The sequence below is a fragment of the Hemiscyllium ocellatum genome, chromosome 12, assembly GCF_020745735.1.
Source record: "Hemiscyllium ocellatum isolate sHemOce1 chromosome 12, sHemOce1.pat.X.cur, whole genome shotgun sequence".
In the NCBI taxonomy this organism is placed as follows: Eukaryota; Metazoa; Chordata; class Chondrichthyes; order Orectolobiformes; family Hemiscylliidae; genus Hemiscyllium; species Hemiscyllium ocellatum.
This window is the reverse complement of record NC_083412.1, coordinates 11,452,402-11,472,802: the sequence shown is the minus strand read 5'-3', so window position 1 is coordinate 11,472,802 and position 20,401 is coordinate 11,452,402. Positions and strand designations below refer to the sequence as shown.

At 47.6% G+C, this 20,401-nt stretch overlaps 1 protein-coding gene across 11 annotated transcripts in view; it reads right to left on the bottom strand.

Moving 5' to 3' along the window:
* The window catches only part of phldb2b (pleckstrin homology-like domain, family B, member 2b), a 261,470-nt gene that overhangs the window by 137,060 nt on the left and 104,009 nt on the right, over window positions 1-20,401 (bottom strand). For 10 of the 11 annotated variants that reach the window (XM_060833320.1, XM_060833318.1, XM_060833319.1 and 7 more), the window contains 4 exons: window positions 19,275-19,418; window positions 17,627-17,764; window positions 2,367-2,522; window positions 421-531 (listed from right to left, as the gene is read on the bottom strand). In XM_060833320.1, coding sequence (XP_060689303.1) covers window positions 421-531; window positions 2,367-2,522; window positions 17,627-17,764; window positions 19,275-19,418 — 549 coding nt within the window. The remainder of the gene's footprint in view (window positions 1-420; window positions 532-2,366; window positions 2,523-17,626; window positions 17,765-19,274; window positions 19,419-20,401) is intronic. The other variant, XM_060833315.1, reaches the window with a different exon arrangement.

Genomic DNA, 20,401 nt, shown 5'->3' with positions numbered 1-20,401 from the left:
GTTCCCTCCCACAGTGCCAAAGACGTGCAGGTCAGATGAATTGGCCATGCTAAATTGCCCGTAGCGTTAGGTGTAGGGGAATGGGTCTGGGTGGGTTGGTCTTTGGTGGGTCGGTGTGGACTTGTTGGGCCAAAGGGCCTGTCTCCACTCTGTAAGTAATCAGTTGGTCAGTAAACTGAGAGTGGCCCATTCTGGCCCTCAAAATGAAAGGTTAACTCTTCACAAATTCCAGCCTGTCTTGCTATTTCCATGAATCGCTGCTTATCCTGACCAACATTCCTCTGAAACCACACTGTGGCATCTCAAAACACAGCCTGCTTTCGTCATCCTGTAGCCTCCCACCCCTTGTGTTTTTTTTTGGTGGGGGGGAATATTGAATTTTCCAACACCGGATCCAGCTGATCTGCTTGTGACACTTACTCTCTGCAGCATTGTGAGTAAACTGTTCTTCTCCTTCATGAAGTGCTGCCGCTCCAGCTCAGCTTGTTGTACAAGCTGCCCCGCCTGGCTTCCCAGGGACGCGATCCTTTTCTGTCGGTGAAAAGCAGCTTCGGTGAAATGGCAGTCGATTGATTTATCTTTCAAAATTAGTCAGTGAGTAAGTGGCGACAAACAAATTTAAAAAGGTACATATTTCTTTATCCCCTTCACAATTTAACTTAAAACACATTTAATCGCCGATGGGTTTAATGGCCAACCTTACTCTCCCTGTGGACATTAATAAGGGTGTGAGTCACGATGCTGAAGTGTCTCATTACAGTGAGCCTGAGAGAGCCAGTTTGATTAGAGTGGGTTGCTGGAAAAGCACAGCAGGTCAGGCAGCTTCCGAGGAGCAGGAAAATCGACGTTTCGGGCAAAAGCCCTTCATCAGGAATACTGAAGGGCTTTTACCCGAAACATCGATTTTCCTGCTCCTCGGATGCTGCCTGATCTGTTGTGTTTTTCCAGCACCCCACTCTAATCTAGACTCGGGTTTCCAGCATCTGCACTCATTGTTTTCACCTAGAGCCAGTTTGATTCCAGCAGTGCTTTTTATGACCCAGATATTGAGTGCTGGTCCAATATTTGCGAGGTTTGAGGAAATCAAACATGGCACCACTGCAACGTGGTGGTTCTATCACTGGAGGAGTAATCCATTCCTGAACAAGAGTCATACCAGACTCAAAACTGTGTCTCTTTCCACAAATGCTGCCAGACTCGCTGAATTTTTCCAGCACTTTGCTTAAAAATAATCCAGAGACCCAGGTTAATGCCCTCGGAATTGGAGTTCAAATCCTACCAAGATACCAATGGAACTTAAACTCAGTGAATAAATCTGAAATAAAAAGCTAGTATCAGCAAGGGTGACCATTGAAACGATGACCAACTCCACTGTATTGTTAAAAATCCATTTCGTTCACTCAGGTTCTTCGGGGAAAGTAATCTGCTGTTCTTACCTGGTCTGACCTTCACATGACTCCAGATTAACAGCAATGCTGTTGATTCTTAACTGTCCTCTAAAATGGCTGAACGAGCCACTCAAGGGCAGTTAGGGTTGGGGGTCTCGATGCTCACATCCCATGAAAAGAATGAAGAGAAATTAATCTCACAACTGCTCACGGTGAGCTTCAAATCCACAACGTGCGTGTGTGTGTACACGTGGAGGGGGCTTGATTAGATAATTGCCCAAAACCACTGTTCCTCAGAGAGGCTCCCAAGGGGAACATAACTGAGGAAAATCCCTATTCCAGCCCTCAGGAAGTGTCAACTTTTATTGTATTGCTACCATTCTCAATCCACGTTAGCCCATTTATCATGCTGCAGTCATACCCAACACTAAACATCCCACATTTGCCCAAACCTTCTGACAGCTGTGTTGCACGGCATTCCCCACTTATAATGAGATTCACCGATGTAAAAATCATGCAAGTGATCAATTCTGGTTGACAGTACAACTCAGCTGCCAATTTGGGAAAATGATGCGGGCATGGTGTGAAGTGGGCAGCCATTTTGTTTTGATTCCACTGCACACCACAAAGGGGGTACGATATTATTAAAGCCCACCCTGTTGCGTACTAACTGCACCTCCGGCCAGTGGAGAGATACTCCATCTTGAAAATTAAAATCATTGTGGAAAGGTGTTTCCAGGCAGCTTTGAATTGATAAGCCAGTGGAAGGGACGTGCAAAGATATGCACTCACTCCTTCAGTTGGTTTCTCAGGTCAAGGTGAAGTGTTGACAGATTTGCTAATCCTGGATGTGTTAGCAATAAGGCAATGAGTTAAATAACTCTGCAATGTCAAAACTAACGTTATGTGTTGTTATTTATCTTTCCTTTCTCGGTATGAGTCTGTACGAACTGCAACTTTTCCAACTGAAATGCCTACCTCCCGCATTGCGATGCTCTGTTGATACTCAGCCATCTCCCCCAGGAGCTGCTTGGACAGATTCTCCTTCTCTTCTTCCAGCCGGCTCTCCTGTTCCAGTTGCTGAAACTCTAAATCGTCGTATCGTTTCACCTCCGAATCCAACTGCTCACCGTCCTGGAGAGAGACGGATCCGTCAAATACTTAGAACGTAACAGTGATCAATCCACTGTCATTAGGATCGCTCCAGTGCGATACAGATCACCCCTGCACTGTCAGTAATGTTCTGTGTGTACCTTGCCTTTGAAAGAGTCCATCTCGAAGGACTCCATGTTGCTGGGTCTATACGATGTTGCGGTTCTGCCCGACAATCTGCCGCGTGTCTGCAAAATCAGTGCATTGGAGGCACAGGAGCAAAAGTAGGCCATTCAGTCCCTCGAAGCTGTTCCACCATTCTAGATCATGACTGATCATCCCCCTCAACATTATTTCCCCACCCTATCCCCTTATCCCTTGATGTTAATATCCCTGTCCAGCTTTCACAGCCCTCTGAGGTAGAGAATTCCAAAGATTTAACACCCGCTAAGTGAAGATGCTTTCAGTCCTTTCAGTCCTTTTATTTTGAGACCATACCCCTTGATTCGAGAGCCCACAATCAGGGGAAAACATCCTTCCTGCATTTACTCTGTCTATTCCTTCAAGTATTTGACAAACTTCAATGAAATTGCCTCTCATTCTTCTAAGTCCTAGTGAATACATGCCCAATCTGCTCAGAGCACAGTCCCACCATCCCAGAAATCAGTCTGGCCAATCTCTGCTGTATTCTCTCTTCACTGCCCCCAAGTATATCCTTCCTAAAGCAAGGGAACAAGAATTGAAAATAACAATTCAGGGGTGGACTCACCAACTTGCACCACCTCATACCAGCTTTCACTGACTAATGAACAAGAACTCTTTGCACGCCTAAATTTTCCAACCTCTCACCATTTAAGAAATACTCCTACTATCATGGATAACCTCACATTATCCACCATCTACCTTGTTCCTGCCCTGTCACTCAGCCTGTCTATATCCCTTTGAAGACTCTACATTATCCTCATGGCTCACATTCCCATGTTTTGTGTCAAATTCACAAATTTGGAAATATTATAATAGCACCCCACATCACTGATATAGATTAGATTAGATTCCCTACAGTGTGGAAACAGGCCCTTCAGCCCAACAAGTCCACACCGACCCTCCGAACAGCAATCCACCCAGACCAATTTCTCTCTGTCTAATGCACCTAACACTACGGGCAATTTAGTATGGCAAGTCCACCTGACCTGACTGTGGGAGGAAACTGGAGCACCCGGAGGAAACCCATGCAGACACGGGGAGTATATGCAAACTCCACACAGACAGTCGCCTGAGGCTGGAATCGAACCCTGGTCTCTGCGCTGTGAGGCTGCAGTGCCCACCGTGCCACCCTATATAGTTGGTGAGTGACTGGGGCTCAAGTGCTGCTCCTTGTGACATTCCACTAGTCACAGCTTGCCAACTTGAGAATGACCCATTTATTCCTGCTCTCTGCCTAGTTACCAATCCTCAATTCATACATTACCCCTACTTTATGTGCCTTTAATTTTGTTTACTATTCTTGAACATGAGACAGGGATATCATAGCAATTACATAGCTCAGGGATGGACAGGACTGGCAGCTTAATGTTCCAGGATACAAATGCTACAGGAAGGATAGAAAGGGAGGCCAGAGAGGAGTGGGAGTGACATTTTTGATAAGGGATAGCATTACAGCTGTGCTGAGGGAGGATATTTCCGGAAATATATCCAGGGAAGTTATTTGGGTTGAACTGAGAAATTAAGAAAGGGATTGTATTATAGACCCCCCAATAGTCAGAGGGAAATTGAGAAACAAACTTGTAAGGAGATCTCAGTTGTCTGTAAGAATAATAGGGTGGTTATAGTAGGGGATTTTAACTTTCCAAACATAAACTGGGACTGTCATAGTGTTAATGGTTTAGATGGAGATGAAGTTAAGTGTAAACAAGAAATTTTCTGATTCAGTATGTGGATGTACCGACTAGAAAAGGTGCAAAACTTGACCTAATCTTGGGAAATAAGGCAGGGCAAGTGACTGAGGTGTCAGTGGGGGAGCACTTTGGGGCCAGTGACCATTATTCTATTTGTTTTAAAATAGTGATGGAAAAGGATAGATCAAATCTAAAAGTTGAAGTTCTAAATTGGAGAAAGGACAATTTTGACGATATTAGGCAAGAACTTTCAAAAGGTAAAAACAATGACTGCAGATGCTGGAAACCAGAGTTTAGATTAGAGTGGTGCTGGAAAAGCACAGCAGGTCAGGCAGCATCCGAGGAGCAGGAAAATCAATGTTTCGGGCAAAAGCCCTTCATCAGGAATAGAGGCAGGGTGCCTGCAGAGCAGAGAGATAAATGAGAGGAGGGTGGGGGGAAAGTAGCAAAGAGTACAATAGGTGAGTGGGGGTGGGGATGGAGGTGATAGGTTAGAGAGGAGGGTGGAGTGGATAAGTGGGAAGGGAGATAGTCAGGTAGGACAAGTCATGGGGACAGTGCTGAGCTGGAAGTTTGGAACTAGGGTGAGTTGGGGGGAGGGGAAATGAGGAAACTGTTGAAGTCCACATTGATGCCCTGGGGTTGAAGTGTTCCAAGGTGGAAGATGAGGCGTTCTTCCTCCAGGTGTCGGGTGGTGAGGGAGCAGCGGTGAAGGAGGCCCAGGACCTCCATGTCCTCAGCAGAGTGGGAGGGGGAGTTGGAATGTTGGGCCACGGGGCAGTGGGGTTGATTCGTGAGGGTGTCTCGGAGATGTTCCCTAAAGTGCTCTGCTAGGAGGTATCCAGTCTCCCCAATGTAGAGGAGACCGCATTGGGAGCAACGGATACAATAAATGATATTAGTGGATGTGCAGGTAAAACTTTGATGGATGTGGAAGGCTCCGTTAGGGCCTTGGATGGAGGTGAGGGAAGAGGTGTGGGCGCAGGTTTTACAGTTCCTGCGGTGGCAGGGGAATGTGCCAGGATGGGAGGGTGGGTTGTAGGGGGGCGTGGACCTGACCAGGTAGTCACAAAGGGAACGTTCTTTGCGGAAGGCAGAAAGGGGTGGGGAGGGAAATGGATTTTTACAAATCCATTAAGGACAAAAGGGTAACTCGGGACAGAATAGGGCCCCTCAAAGATCAGCAAGGCAGCCTTTGTGTGTGCTTCAGTACTTTCCCTGTTACTGTCAATGGGCTGTCAGGTCTATAGTACCCTATTTTCTCTCTCCCTCCTATCTTAAACAGTAGTGTTACACGGGCAATTTTAATCTTGGAAGATGATCCATCTCTATTACCTATAACCATCTCTTTCATCACACCAGGGTGAAGGTCTTTGCACTCTGGGATTTTGTCAACTTTCAGTCTCATTATACTACTTATTTACGAATACTAAATTATTTTAGTTGCGCACTCTCCTTAGACCTTTGGATCTCAATTACGACAGGGAGACGTCTTTGTTTTTCTCACACAAGACAGTCTTGCAGCACAGTTTTGGCTTCTCTGCCATTTCTCTCTTTTTTTAAATTTACTCATGGGATGTGGGCATCGCTGGCTGGGCCAGCAATTATTGTCTATCCCGAGTTCCCCTTGAGAAGATGGTGGTGAACTGCCTTCTTAAACTGCTGCAGTCCAGTTGCCGTAGGTGGGCCCACAATGCCCTAAGGGAGGGAATTCCAGGATTATGATCCCATGAACAGTGAAGGAGCAGCAATGTACTGCCAAGTCAGGGTGGTAGGTGGCTTGGAGCGATGGTGCTTCCATGCATCAGCTGCCCTCTTCCTTCTCAAAGGAATTGGCTGTAGGTTGGAAGGAGGTTGAGGTGAATTTCTGCAGGGCAGCTTGTAGGTGGTTCACACTGCTGCTACTGAGTGCCATTGATGGAGGCAGAGTGTGCTTGAGGATTTGATGCCAATCTGCGCCCTGCAAGTTTGTTGAGTGTTGTTGGAACTGCACTCATGCAGCTGAGTGGGGAGTCTTCCTTCCTTGTGGTGGACCGGTTTTGGGGAGTCACTCGCCGCAGTATTCCTAAACTTTGACCTGCCGTTACAGCCACTGTGGTAATGTGGCAAGTCCCGTTGAGTTGATAGTGGGAGATTCAGTGCTGACAACACCACTGAATATCAAGAGACAATGGTCAGATGGTGTCTTATTGGAGATGGTCATTGCCTGGCACTTGTGTGGTGTGGAGGTTAGAAGCTCTATTAAAAACTCTCCTGTTGCTGCTGGTAATCTTTTACTTTCAGTTACTTGTAGAAGGTTTTACAACCCATATTCTAAGTTTCTTACTATTCGAAATTGATATTCTATTCTCTCTTACTCTATCAGTTTCCTACTTTCTCCTTTGTGGTATTCTAAAGTTCGCCTGCTCTTTACAAGCAACTTTATAAGCTTCTCCTTGGATCTAATATTATCTTCAACTTCCCTCAATAGCCAGGGCATACTCAGTTTTCTTGTTGGGTATTCTTGTCGTGAAGGGATGTAAGTATTTTTTTGGAAAATCACATATTAGTTCCTTAAAGAACTACTCTTGCCTTAGTGTCTTTTTCCAGTAAGCTTCCTCTCAAACCTTCACAATTTAAGACCCATTTAAAATTGAACTACATCCGGTAGATGAATGAGAGGCAACTGATTGAAACATGTAAGATTGCTTAGGGACTTGACAGTGTTTTCTTTTATATTTGTTCATGGAATGTGGGCATTGCTGGCTCGGCCAACATTTATTGCTTATTCCTAGATGCCCAGTGGCTGTTAAGAGTCAAACATATTGCTGTGGCTCTGGAGTTGCATATAGGGCAGACCAGGTAAAGGGTGTGGAGATTGTTGTCCTTTTGGGAGAGGTTAGGACCAGAGGGCATAATCTCAGGATAAAGGGTCGCCCACTTACGACAGAGATGGGGAGGAATTTCTTCTCTCAGGGGAATCGAGCCTGAGGAATTCTTTCCCTCAGAGGGCAGGAGAGGCTGGATCATTCCGTGTACTCACGGCTGAGATAGGCAAATTTTTAATCAACAAGGGTTGAGGATAATCAGATCAGCCATGATCTCATTGCACAGTTTAGATTTAGATTAGATTACTTAGTGTGGAAACAGGCCCTTTGGCCCTACAAGTCCACACCAACCTGTCGAAGTGCAACCCACCCATTCCCCTACGTTTACCCCTTTACCAAACACTACGGGCAATTTAGCATGGCCAATTCACCTAACCGGCACATTTATGGATTGTGGGAGGAAACCGGAGCACCCAGAGGGAACCCACGCAGACACGGGGAGAACGTGCAAACTCCACACAGTCAGTCGCCTGAGGCGGGAATTGAACCCGGGTCCCTGGCGCTGTGAGGCAGCAGTGCTAACCACTGTGCCACCGTGCCGCCCACAGTGAAGCTGACTTGGTAAGCTGGATGGCCTACTTGTGTTCCTACATCTTATATTCTGTGTTATTAATGAGAATTGATCTCACTCAGGCAGAAACCTACAGAATCCACAGACCACTTTCAGAGCAGGGCTCGTTGTAATTTTTCAGAAGGGGTGCCAAACAAAATGGTTGCATCGTTGGTCACATCCAATCCCATGGGATCTTTCCGGAAAGATATGCAAAACAAACTACAGATTTGTAACGTTGAAAAAGTACCAGAGGATGGTTTTAAGTCTGAAGTAATCTTCATAGGCCAAAGCAGAGAGGTACAAAACTGAAACCTGATGGTTGATTATTAGAACACCCAAGCACACGGAGAAGACGTAACATTTTGCATGCACCAAGGATATGCTTTTAATCAAGTTTGTGAGGTATGTGGTAGTAAAGGCCATTGACATTGGCACTGCACTAAAGCAAAGGCTAGTGCAGCTATTAAGAGCTGTTCACTGGCCCCAACAGACTGGGCACAAGGAGTACCCTCCTGCAGCAATAAAGGGCCTGTGGTATCATGCCAGAGATGCACACATGAAGTGTTTAACAAACAAGAGGCTGTTGGTGTACATGATGAGACAAGGACTCGTGCCCATGTTTCACACTAATAATCACACATCAGTATCACCCTACTGTCCAAAGAGTTTGCACAACATCAAATGATCTGTTATCAGAAAATTGGCAAGAATTCCTTATTGATCATACTGCCACAGGGCAAATAGCAAACTAATACCGCTGAGGATTCTAATAAATGGGTACCCAGAGATATGGAAAGCCTTGGGAAACCTTATCATGTAAAATGATCGTTATTAATGAAATCAATGGTTCACCAGTTCCACGTGCAGGTTCAATCTGCCAGGGCATCACAGATGTTTCATATTTTGGACACTTCTGGACCGACAATGACTGATATGTCACGACCCTGCACCAATCACAATCTACAGAGTCAGTCCTACATCAGAAACACAACAGAAGCAGCTGGAGGCTATTCAAGAAACACTGGCAGAGCTGAATATGAAAGGATGGAACTTTCTTCTGAACTAATGGAGGGAAAAGCACAACTCACACGGTGAATGAAGAGCTGAAAAAGACAGAAGGCGGGAAAGAAATTCTTCTGCTTCCCATTGGTTTGCACATGGACTATGACTTTCGGTTTGTTCACAGTTTCCTCTCAAACAGGTCAGCAGCCTCATAAGGTTGGTATCCTGGCACTACTGCAGCAAGGAGAAAGTGGGGACTGCAGATGCTGGAGATCAGAGCTGAAAACATGTTGCTGGAAAAGCGCTGCAGGTCAGGCAGCATCCAAGGATGTTTCAGGTACGAGCCCTTCTTCAGGAATCAGCAACACAATCCTGCAGTATTTAGGTCTATAATTTCAGAAAGACCGGAAATCTATCTCTTTTGCTCTTGGATTCCCTGCAGGAACTGCCTTTCTCCCCTTATTGAGCGGAATTAGTAGGTGCAAAGAGGCAGGAGAGGAGAGGGAGAAAGCAAGGAAAATGTCGGGAAATGAAGAGGAACGAAAATGAGGGAAGTAATGCAGTCAACAATGTGGACAAACTAAGATCCCACAGTCAGCAATGGAATAATGCTCAGAAACTCTAGACTTTTCTGTGGCGCTAATTTAGGGGTAGTTGGCCATGGCAACAGAAAAACCCCTCTGCTCCTCACTGCTAAGGTGCTGACAGACATTTTATACAGAAGACACCTCTCCGTGTACAGTACAGTCTGCTCACTCTATTCTCCTAATGGGAGAGCTCCTCAGTATTAACCTCAACTGGTCCAGTATATGGAGAAACAATTTTAGCACTGGTCAGCCGTCAGAGGGATGGGAGGTGGGGGGAGGGGTGTTCATCTCAGAGCAAGTCCGGCAGGGTGAGGCCAAATGACCGCAGAGGCAACTAGCCGGACATTAAAGCAGGAGAAAAAGTGAGGACTGCAGATGCTGGAGACCAGAGTTGAAAAGTGTGGTGCTGGAAAAGCGCAGCAGGCCAGGCAGCATCCGAGGAGCAGGAAACGTCGATTCTCCTGCTCCTCGGACATTAAAGCAGCCCTTGTTAAAGCTACTGAACGGCAGAGGACAATCTGGAGGGGAAAGGGACACACAGCATGTGCTCAGGCTATAGTCTCACTTCATCTCACATCACAAGTCTAGGGAAAGCCTTCAGGCAGAGACTGAGGCCTTCAAGTCAAAGAGAATAATTAAAGCAGCATTCAGGCATGACTAGATACTGGGGGCCATGACATTAAAATAAACATGCAGACTTCAATGTTTTTTATTTTGGTGTAAGCATCCCTTTTGGCTTGTAGAATTAATGAGGGGACAAAGCAGCGTGTAAACTTATTTACAGGAAGCGTTTTGAGGGATTTATGACAGAGAGCAGGATGCAGATGTAAAGCCACACCAACATGCTAGGGCTCACACATCAATTCTATATACCCCATGTTAGCCGGGAAAAAAAAATCAACATTCATCAGGAACTTTCACAGAACATGCTACGCATTGGGAGCAGCTTTCAAAGTACTGGATGTTACATTGGGATTCTTTCACTGGAATGTAAGCAAGTGTAACACACACACTCAGGAACCACCTACTGACCCTTTCCAACTGCTCCTGTAAGCATTCTCTCCTGGACTCTGGGCAGTTATCAAGCTCTTTCTTCAACTCAGAGTAAACCTCCCGCAGCCTCTCTACTCTCTCTCTCTCAGTTTTCAAATGTGTTTTCTCCTGAAAAGCAGAGCACAGAAATGACAAGAAGAAATGGTGATGTAAAAGGAATCGGTGCCCACCGCGGGCACATCGCTGACTTCCTTACACTCACTGGGCAGTGCTGGCCTCAGCTGCTCTGTAACCAGGCTCAAGGTGGGCAGGCTACTAACAAAACTCTGTGTGGATTTGCACAATCTCCCCGTGTCTGCATGGGTTTCCTCCGGGTGCTCCGGTTTCCTCCCGCAATCCAAAAAATGTGCAGATTAGGTGTATTGGCGATGCTAAATTACCCGTGGTGTTAGGTGAAGGGGTAAATGTAGGGGAATGGGTCTGGGTGGGTTGCTCTTCGGAGGGTCGGTGTGGACTTGTTGGGCCGAAGGGCCTGTTTCCACACTGTAAGTAATCTAAAAAAGGCATGCTTTATAGGAAAAGGAGGCCATTCAGCCCCTCGAGCTTGATACACCTATAGGTTAGACCATGGCTGATGTGTTGCTCCATTCTTACAGATATACATTTCTTCCACATCTTTTCACAACCTCATCTAGTTTTTTTTTGAAAAAGTCAATCTGAGTTATGAAATGTTCATGCAATTTTGTTTTCGACTGGTTTATTTATTGTCACGTGTAATTTGTTACAAAACACGGTGAAGAGTGTTATAAAGCATCACCACTCTTCTTTTAAAAAAAACAGGAAAATAAACCCAAACATGGAATATAAATTCGGAAAAATAAAAAAATAAAGTTCAACTTGACGGTCCTTCTTGTTCGGTGTTCAGCCATGGGTCTGAAGTGGCCAACCATGAGTCCCCTTGCTGTAATCCAGAACAAGAGCTGCTCCTGCCCGGTGTCATCGCAACTCCATTTTTATTCAATTGATGGTCAAGAGTTTCAGATTTCCGCTGTCTAACATCACTCCTACTTTTGCTGGATTCCTAACTTAAGTTTCCCTGGTTCTGGACTCCCATATCCCAGGAACATCTTTCTTTCCCTCTCTCCTAGTGATTGCTTTAATTTTCTCAACCACTTCAGTTACGTCAGCCCTTAATCGTCCGAAAACATATTCCCAATTTAGTTTCCTCCGGAGCAACATGATCCACCTTACAACCATGATAAACCGGCTAAAATAACCAATAAACACGGCAATAAACCGGCTAAAATAGCCAGCCAAAGCCACGATAAACCAGCTACAATAACCAGCAAACACCGTGATACACCGGCTACAATAACCGGCAAACACTGCGATAAGCAGCAAACACCAGACAGCATGCGTTATACAAGTGCCAGACAATAGCTATCTCCAAAAGAACATAATCTAACCATGTCCCTTTGAATTCAAAGGCAATACCATCACTGAATCCCTCATTATCAATGGCCTGGGATTATCACTGACCAAAAACTCAACTGGACTCGAAATGTACATAATGACGACAAGAATTGGTGAGGGGCTCCGAATCCTGCAACGAATAACTCACCTCCTGACTTCCAAATGCCTGTCCATCATCTACAAGGCACATGAAAGGAGAGTGTGAGAGAAGACTTCCCATTTAGCAGGATGAGTGATTTCCAACAACACTCAAGAAGCTTGACAACATGCAGGACAAAGCAGCCCATTGGAGTAGCATCAAATCCCAAAACACGGACTCCCTCCACCACTGTTGGCCAGGAACATTGGTGTGTAGCATCCACAAGACACACTGCAGGAATTCACCAAACCTCCTCAGACAGCACCTCACTAAACCATCCATCCAGAAGGACAAGGGCAGGAGATACGTAGGAACAACTCTACCGGCAAGTTCTCCTCCGAGCCACTTCTCCAGTGGGAAATATATTGTCACTCCTTCAGAGTCACTGGGTCATAATCCGGGAATTCTCTCCCTAATGACATTGTGGGTCAATCGACAGTAGGTGGAGATCGTAATGGCACAAAACATCAGCTCAACACCACCGTCTCAAGGGCAAGTAGAAATGGGGAGTAAATGCAGCAAGAAACACCCCCTTCCCAGAACTGCTTTAAAAAGAAAACAAATCAAGCAGAGGGTAAATACAGCAGATTAGCCTATCATCGCAGGACAGCATGATGGGAGAGCAATGAGGGAGCTTCAATACAAAACAGAAAATGCTGGAAAAACGCATCAGGTCTGGCAGCAACTGTGGAGAGAAAGCGGAGGGAACATTTCGAGTCCAGTGACCTTTCTTCAGACCGGGAGATAAGGTTTGTCCTCTCCAGTTCAATGATAATGAAAAGATGAATAAATCACCCAGTTTCCATGGAGCCTGTCATGATTTTAACAGCTGGGGCTTTAACAAGAACGCATGACAATTACATAGTGCCTGGAACAAAAACAATATTCAGAGAGGCCATTCGAGCATGCAATGACAGGAGGATTGATGGCATATTTGGCAAAGTGATCAGGAGGCGCGGGAGGAGGGTGGATGGAGTAGAGGTCAGAGTCAAACAAAAAGGGAGACATCAGACAGGGAGACAGTTCATGGTTAGGTGACTGGAGCAGATTATTGTGGTGGGGACTGTGGGGTGGGTGTAGATTACTGTGGTGGGGGACTGTGGGGTGGGTGTAGATTACTGTGGTGGGGGACTGTGGGGTGGGTGTAGATCACTGTGGTGGGGGGTGTGGGGTGGGTGTAGATTACTGTGGTGGGGGACTGTGGGGTGGGTGTAGATTACTGTGGTGGGGGCTGTGGGGTGGGTGTAGATTACTGTGGTGGGGGACTGTGGGGTGGGTGTAGATTACTGTGGTGGGGGACTGTGGGGTGGGTGTAGATTACTGTGGTGGGGGCTGTGGGTTGGGTGTAGATTACTGTGGTGGGGGACTGTGGGGTGGGTGTAGATTACTGTGGTGGGGGACAGTGGGGTGGGTGTAGATTACTGTGGTGGGGGACTGTGGGGTGGGTGTAGATTACTGTGGTGGTGAGTGTGGGGTGGGTGTAGATTACTGTGGTGGGGGATGTGTGGTGGGTGTAGATTACTGTGGTGGGGGGTGTGGGGTGGGTGTAGATTACTGTGGTGGGGAGTGTGGGGTGGGTGTACATTACTGTGGTGGGGACTGTGGGGTGGGTGTAGATTACTGTGGTGGGGGGTGTGGGGTGGGTGTAGATTACTGTGGTGGGGGGTGTGGGGTGGGTGTACATTACTGTGGTGGGGGACTGTGGGGTGGGTGTAGATTACTGTGGTGGGGGGTGTGGGGTGGGTGTAGATTACTGTGGTGGGGGACTGTGGGGTGGGTGTAGATTACTGTGGTGGGGGGTGTGGGGTGGGTGTAGATTACTGTGGTGGGGGACTGTGGGGTGGGTGTAGATTACTGTGGTGGGGGCTGTGGGGTGGGTGTAGATTACTGTGGTGGGGGACTGTGGGGTGGGTGTAGATTACTGTGGTGGGGGGTGTGGGGTGGGTGTAGATTACTGTGGTGGGGGACTGTGGGGTGGGTGTAGATTACTGTGGTGGGGGACTGTGGGGTGGGTGTAGATTACTGTGGTGGGGGACAGTGGGGTGGGTGTAGATTACTGTGGTGGGGATAGTGGGGTGGGTGCAGATTGCTGTGGTGGGGGACTGTGGGGTGGGTGTAGATTACTGTGGTGGGGACTGTGGGGTGGGTGTAGATTACTGTGGTGCGGGTGTGGGGTGGATGCAGATTACTGTGGTGGGGAGTGTGGGGTGGCTGTAGATTACTGTGGTGGGTGGTGTGGGGTGGCTGTAGATTACTGTGGTGGGGGACTGTGGGGTGGGTGTAGATTACTGTGGTGGGGGCTGTGGGGTGGGTGTAGATTACTGTGGTGGGGGACTGTGGGGTGGGTGTAGATTACTGTGGTGGGGGCTGTGGGGTGGGTGTAGATTACTGTGGTGGGGGACTGTGGGGTGGGTGTAGATTACTGTGGTGGGGGACAGTGGGGTGGGTGTAGATTACTGTGGTGGGGATAGTGGGGTGGGTGCAGATTGCTGTGGTGGGGGACTGTGGGGTGGGTGTAGATTACTGTGGTGGGGACTGTGGGGTGGGTGTAGATTACTGTGGTGCGGGTGTGGGGTGGATGCAGATTACTGTGGTGTCAAGTGTGGGGTGGGTGTAGATTACTGTGGTGGGTGGTGTGGGGTGGCTGTAGATTGCTGTGGTGGGGGACTGTGGGGTGGGTGCAGATTACTGTGGTGGGGACTGTGGGGTGGGTGTAGATTACTGTGGTGGGGGTGTGGGGTGGGTGCAGATTACTGTGGAGGGGGCTGTGGGGTGGGTGTAGATTACTGTGGTGGGGGCTGTGGGGTGGGTGCAGTTTACTGTGGTGGGGGACTGTGGGTTGGGTGTAGATTACTGTGGTGGCGGGTGTGGGGTGGGTGTAGATTACTGTGGTGGGGGCTATGTGGTGGGTGTAGATTACTGTGGTGGGGGCTGTGTGGTGGGTGTAGATTACTGTGGTGGGGGGTGTGGGGTGGGTGTAGATTGCTGTGGTGGGGGACTGTGGGGTGGCTGTAGATTACTGTGGAGGGGGCTGTGGGGTGGGTGTAGATTACTGTGGTGGGGGCTGTGGGGTGGGTGTAGATTACTGTGGTGGGCATAGTGGGGCGGGTGTAGATTACTGTGGTGGGGGGTGTGGGGTGAGTGTAGATTACTGTGGTGAGGATAGTGGGGCGGGTGTAGATTACTGTGGTGGGGACTGTGGGGTGGGTGTAGATTACTGTGGTGGGGATAGTGGGGCGGGTGTAGATTACTGTGGTGGGGGACTGTGGGGTGGGTGTAGATTACTGTGGTGGGGGACTGTGGGATGGGTGTAGATTACTGTGGTGGGGGACTGTGGGGTGGGTGTAGATTACTGTGGTGGGGATAGTGGGGTGGGTGTAGATTACTGTGGTGGGGGGTGTGGGTGGGTGTAGATTACTGTGGTGGTGAGTGTGGGGTGGGTGTAGATTACTGTGATGGGGACTGTGGGGTGGGTGTAGATTACTGTGGTGGGGGGTGTGGGGTGGGTGTAGATTACTGTGGTGGGGGACTGTGTGTACAATAGGCAGGTGTCCACACTAGCACTGACGCAGCCACTTGCCAAAGAAGCCCAACACTCTCCCTGTGGGTACTTACTGTTCATACCCAGCACTGAGTACAGTCCACCAACATGAGCACAAAACAATCTCTTCACTGTCCATCAATCCTCTCAAGTCCTGGGCAATGCAGACAAACAGGCCTTCATGCCTCAAACACAGTGGTTAAAACTGACCAGTCTTTGGATGCATTCACAAGCAGTCTTGACCAAGGAGAGAGTGGGGGTTAGGAGATGCAGGTGGCCAGGAACGGAGGGGGAAGGTTGAGGCTTTTGTCGAAGATGACTTTCAAGAAACATACAAACACACAATTGCTCACTAAAATTGCACATAGTTTCAACGACTGGGTTCCAAACCTATACTTCAGGATGCCCTCTGCCATTTTACTCCTGTAGCCGATCCTTCACGGAGTCATGTGAGAATACACAGAAACAAGGGGTTACTTACACAAAGAATATGCGTCTGTACTGCACTTTCCACAGTCTTCAGCTGGTCTCAGGCACTCCATAGCCAATCATGCACTTTCAAAATGTCACAATGTTGGAGCCATGGGGGCTCATTTGTGTCCAGGAAACTCCCACAGGCAGCAACGAGACAACCACAAGTTAATCTTTTTGTGTAGATGATGGAAGGACAAATAATGCCCAAGACATCAGGGCCCAACTGCCTGGCTCATCCTTAAACAGCACCAGAGCGATCTCTCACCTCTGCGTCACATCTCATTACTTCTGACTGTGTAGCACTCTCCTAGTAGTTCACAGGCGGGTCAGCCTCGATAATGTGTTTCTTGCACTGGAGTGGGGTTTGGGCCTACCAATGTCTGTGCCCTGTAAGTGTCTATCCTCAGAAAACATCCTTGGTGGATTAACCTCTAAGCAGCTGTCGTCCATCGTTGCGCAGTTTCATGACCAGGTCCTCAAAGGCACCACTATCACGTGGAATTTAACAGCAGTGCTTGTAAACAGAAAGCTTTCATTGCATTCGCAGATGGAATTAAGAAGTCTGTATTCGGTTGGATGAATGGCTATGGAATTCCCGACAGAGAATAGGGCAGTGACTGTGATCTAAGATCATTAAATTCAGATTCAAAAGCTGAAAACACCAGGATTCCTGATTGGATTGATCATGCTGAAGCTCTTATCAGCCATCATGGCAAAAGGTGAAAGGAAGCTTCCGGACAGTCAGGGTGGGAATAAGACTGAGCTCCCAGTTTCTCTGAGACTACATGTCATGGCCTCTGGATCCGATCCTTGAATGTTATTTGTCCCAATACTGTCTCATTTTCAATCCTGCCATCATCCCTCTCAGGAATTAAAATCTCGCCTGCCTTTTACCCCACCACAGACATTTCCCTTGTGCGTTTTTCCAGGCACACCCTTCCGAGCAACCCTTTATACATGACTGCAATATGTTAAGACCATTCACCTCTGACACCGGAACATGGGAATAGGCCATTCAGCCCCTCAAATCTGTCTTCGAGATCATGGCTGATCATCTCCTCAATGCCGTACCACTTGATATTATTCAATCCATTGTTCTCTAACTTGAACACACTCAATAATTGAGCTTCCACAGTCCTCTGGAGTAGAGAATTTCAAAGACTCAAGAGAAAAATTTCCTCATCCCAGTCACTTATTCTCAGACAGTATCCCTTGGGCCTAGAACCCACTCCTCACCAGGGAAACATCTATCTGAGGAAAGGTCACAGAGTCGAAACACACAACTCTGTTCCTCTCTCTCAACGGGTGACATGTTTCCATTCGTTATATAAAAATTAGCATGTTCACCATCTCTAATTTCCTGATGTGAACCTCTGAGGATATTCGTTCTTCCATTTATTCCTTCCCTGGCTACAGTTGTATTTTTTGGATAATCTCCTGTAAATTGCAGAGCACTGGCTGACCCAAAATACAGATCAAGCAACAAAATAGCCTTCCTCTGCAGGACCCCTTGCTCAGTGTTAACTGGGTTTAAGAGCAGCAAATCATCTCCAGACCTAAAACTGCTCACTTACAGCAGGAAGTGCACAACAATCAGATTGACACTCTCCAATGGTTCGTACCTTCACCTTTTCAGATGTGACACTAGTCTCTAGGTCAGTTATCTTCTTCTGTAGCTGCTCCAAAACATCTTTCTCATACTGGACGTGTGAAATCTCAGAGTTCCTCTCCCCCTCTAACAAGGCACGCTCCATCTCCACCTGTCAACGTAACAAAAACAATGGCCATTTTCCTTTTATTCAACAAAAGGCTGTATCGTTGGGTGAAAAAAAATTCTGTTTGCATCTTCCATTCCACCCTGTCATTAGAAAGTAATCTGTATACAGAGAAGGAAAACAATCCCTCAGTAATCACAGTGATTAGCACTGCTGCCTCACAGCGCCAAGAGACCCGGGTTCAATTCCCGCCTCAGGCGACTGTCTGTGTGGAGTTTGCACGTTCTCCCCGTGTCTGCGTGGGTTTCCTCCGGGTGCTCCAGTTTCCTCCCACAGTCCAAAAATGTGCAGGTTAGGTGAGTTGGCCATGCTAAATTGCCCACAGTGTTAGGTGAACGGGGTAAATGCAGGGGAATGGGTCTGGGTGGGTTGGTCTTTGGAGGGTCAGTGTGGACTTGTTGGGCCAAAGGGCCTGTTTCCACACTGTAACTAATCTAAAAAAAATGTTATTCTTTCTGGGAGGTACTGGTGTAGTGGGAACGTCACTGGGCTAATAATTTAGAGGCCCAGGCTAGATGCACTGCAGAAGCTGATATCTGTTCTGGGCTCTCCATTTTAAGTAGGACCCACTGGTCTCCAAGGCCATAATTTGGACGCCAACATTCAATCACGATAAGAGTTTACACAGACCAGGGCTATTCTCCCAGGAATTTGAAAGAGTAAAGGGTGGTCTGACCAACATACACCTCAAGATTTGCAGACATTCATGAAGGCAGCTCAACACCACCTTCTTCAGTGCAATCAGCAAAGGCCACACCCAATGAATAAATAAAGTCCTAATGAGTATAGTTGGGTATGGCAAAACTGTGAAGGGTTGTGGTTTAGTGGTAGGTAGTAACATTGAGAAAGGGGGCTTTCCAATTAACCTTTCAACATCTCACAAAGAGTCATAGAGTCATAACTTCGTGAGAGAGCTGGTAAGAAGCAGAGAGCCTCTGAAGGGAATGATGCAAAAGCTGAAAAGCCAGCCTTGACACAGCAGCTCCAGATGTGAGTGGTACTATCTTGCAGCTAACAAAGCCAACTTCAAGGCCAGCTATTCAGAGAAGCTGGCAGTCCCTAGTACAGGTAGCTGTCTAAAGTCAGAACATCCTCTCAAGACCCAAAGTAGTCAACTCCCTTTTTTTGCCCACCTTGAAGTCCATTTGCCCAGTCCCATAGTCTCTTTGTAATTGCACGTTTCCACCTACATGGCTCACAATACTGCTCCCAACAACCATCCTGCTCCTGAACAATCCTTCTCCAAAGCATCAATTTGCCTCGAAACACTCACGCACCTTCTTGCTGTGATTCTGCACGTTCTTCCTTTACAGCTAACAGTCCAACTGCCTCTTGCGTGTCCTCCTTTACACTCACAACCTCTCATCTATTTGGCAGTGGAATAACACCATAAGCAATTCCATGGGTGATATGTCTCAGGCATTCCGTGCAATTGAAAGACATAAGGTCCCATGGAATTGTGAACTTGGAAAACAGCCTTCATTATATTCAGTACCTCTTGTGAGGACTCCTCCATTTGATTGTCCAGTTCTTTGATCTTCCTGTTAATTTCTTCCACGTTGTTGAGGATGCACACACAGTCTTCCTCTACTTGGATAATTCTCTCTTTCGCGTTCCTCTCAGCCAATTCCTTCTCTTCCTGAAAGACAAGCATCGAATTTTAAGGTTGAGCAAATGCATGAATTGGGGAATCAGCTCCAAACTGAGCAGACACTAGTGGGCTCAGAAACATGATGGTGCCAAGCAGCAGTATACTATGTCCTTTGTAGAGGAAAAGATAATTGCCAGTCCTGCCCTCCTCCGAACAGGCCTGCCCTCCTGTAAACAGGCCTGCACTCCTGCGAACAGGCCTGCCCTCCACCGAACAGGCCTGCCCTCCTGCGAACAGGCCTGCCCTCCTGCGAACAGGCCTGCCCTCCACCGAACAGGCCTGCCCTCCACCGAACAGGCCTGCCCTCCTGCGAACAGGCCTGCCCTCCTGCGAACAGGCCTGCCCTCCACCGAACAGGCCTGCCCTCCACCGAACAGGCCTGCCCTCCTGCGAACAGGCCTGCCCTCCTCCGACAGGCCTGCCCTCCTGCGAACAGGCCTGCCCTCCTCCGACAGGCCTGCCCTCCTGCGAACAGGCCTGCCCTCCTCCGACAGGCCTGCCCTCCTGCGAACAGACCTGCACTCCTCCGAACAGGCCTGCAATCACCCAGAATGGCCTCCAACTCCCATTCCAGAATAAGGCTAATGTTATTTATTTCTGTTTCAACCAATCACCTGACCATCTTATAAAACGGGACAGAAGTGCAAAAATGTATTTGTTAACCTAAAACCACGATTTAATTGAAACTAGAAAAACATTTTTACTAAATGATGAGATAAACATGACAGGAGTCTTGGGAACTGGCCATTTCCTAAAAGGTTACTCTGATGGTCAGGCTAAGATTGGAATGTACTCCAGGTCTAACTATTTCCTCTGGCGTCAAAGAAAGGCATATTTATAACAATACTTTCTGTGCATTAACATTTTTACAACATTCATTTGCAGGATGTGCCTGGCGCTGCCTGGGACAACATTTATTGCCCATTCCTTAATGCTGGGGAAGAGGTGGCGTGTGCTGCCATATTGAATGG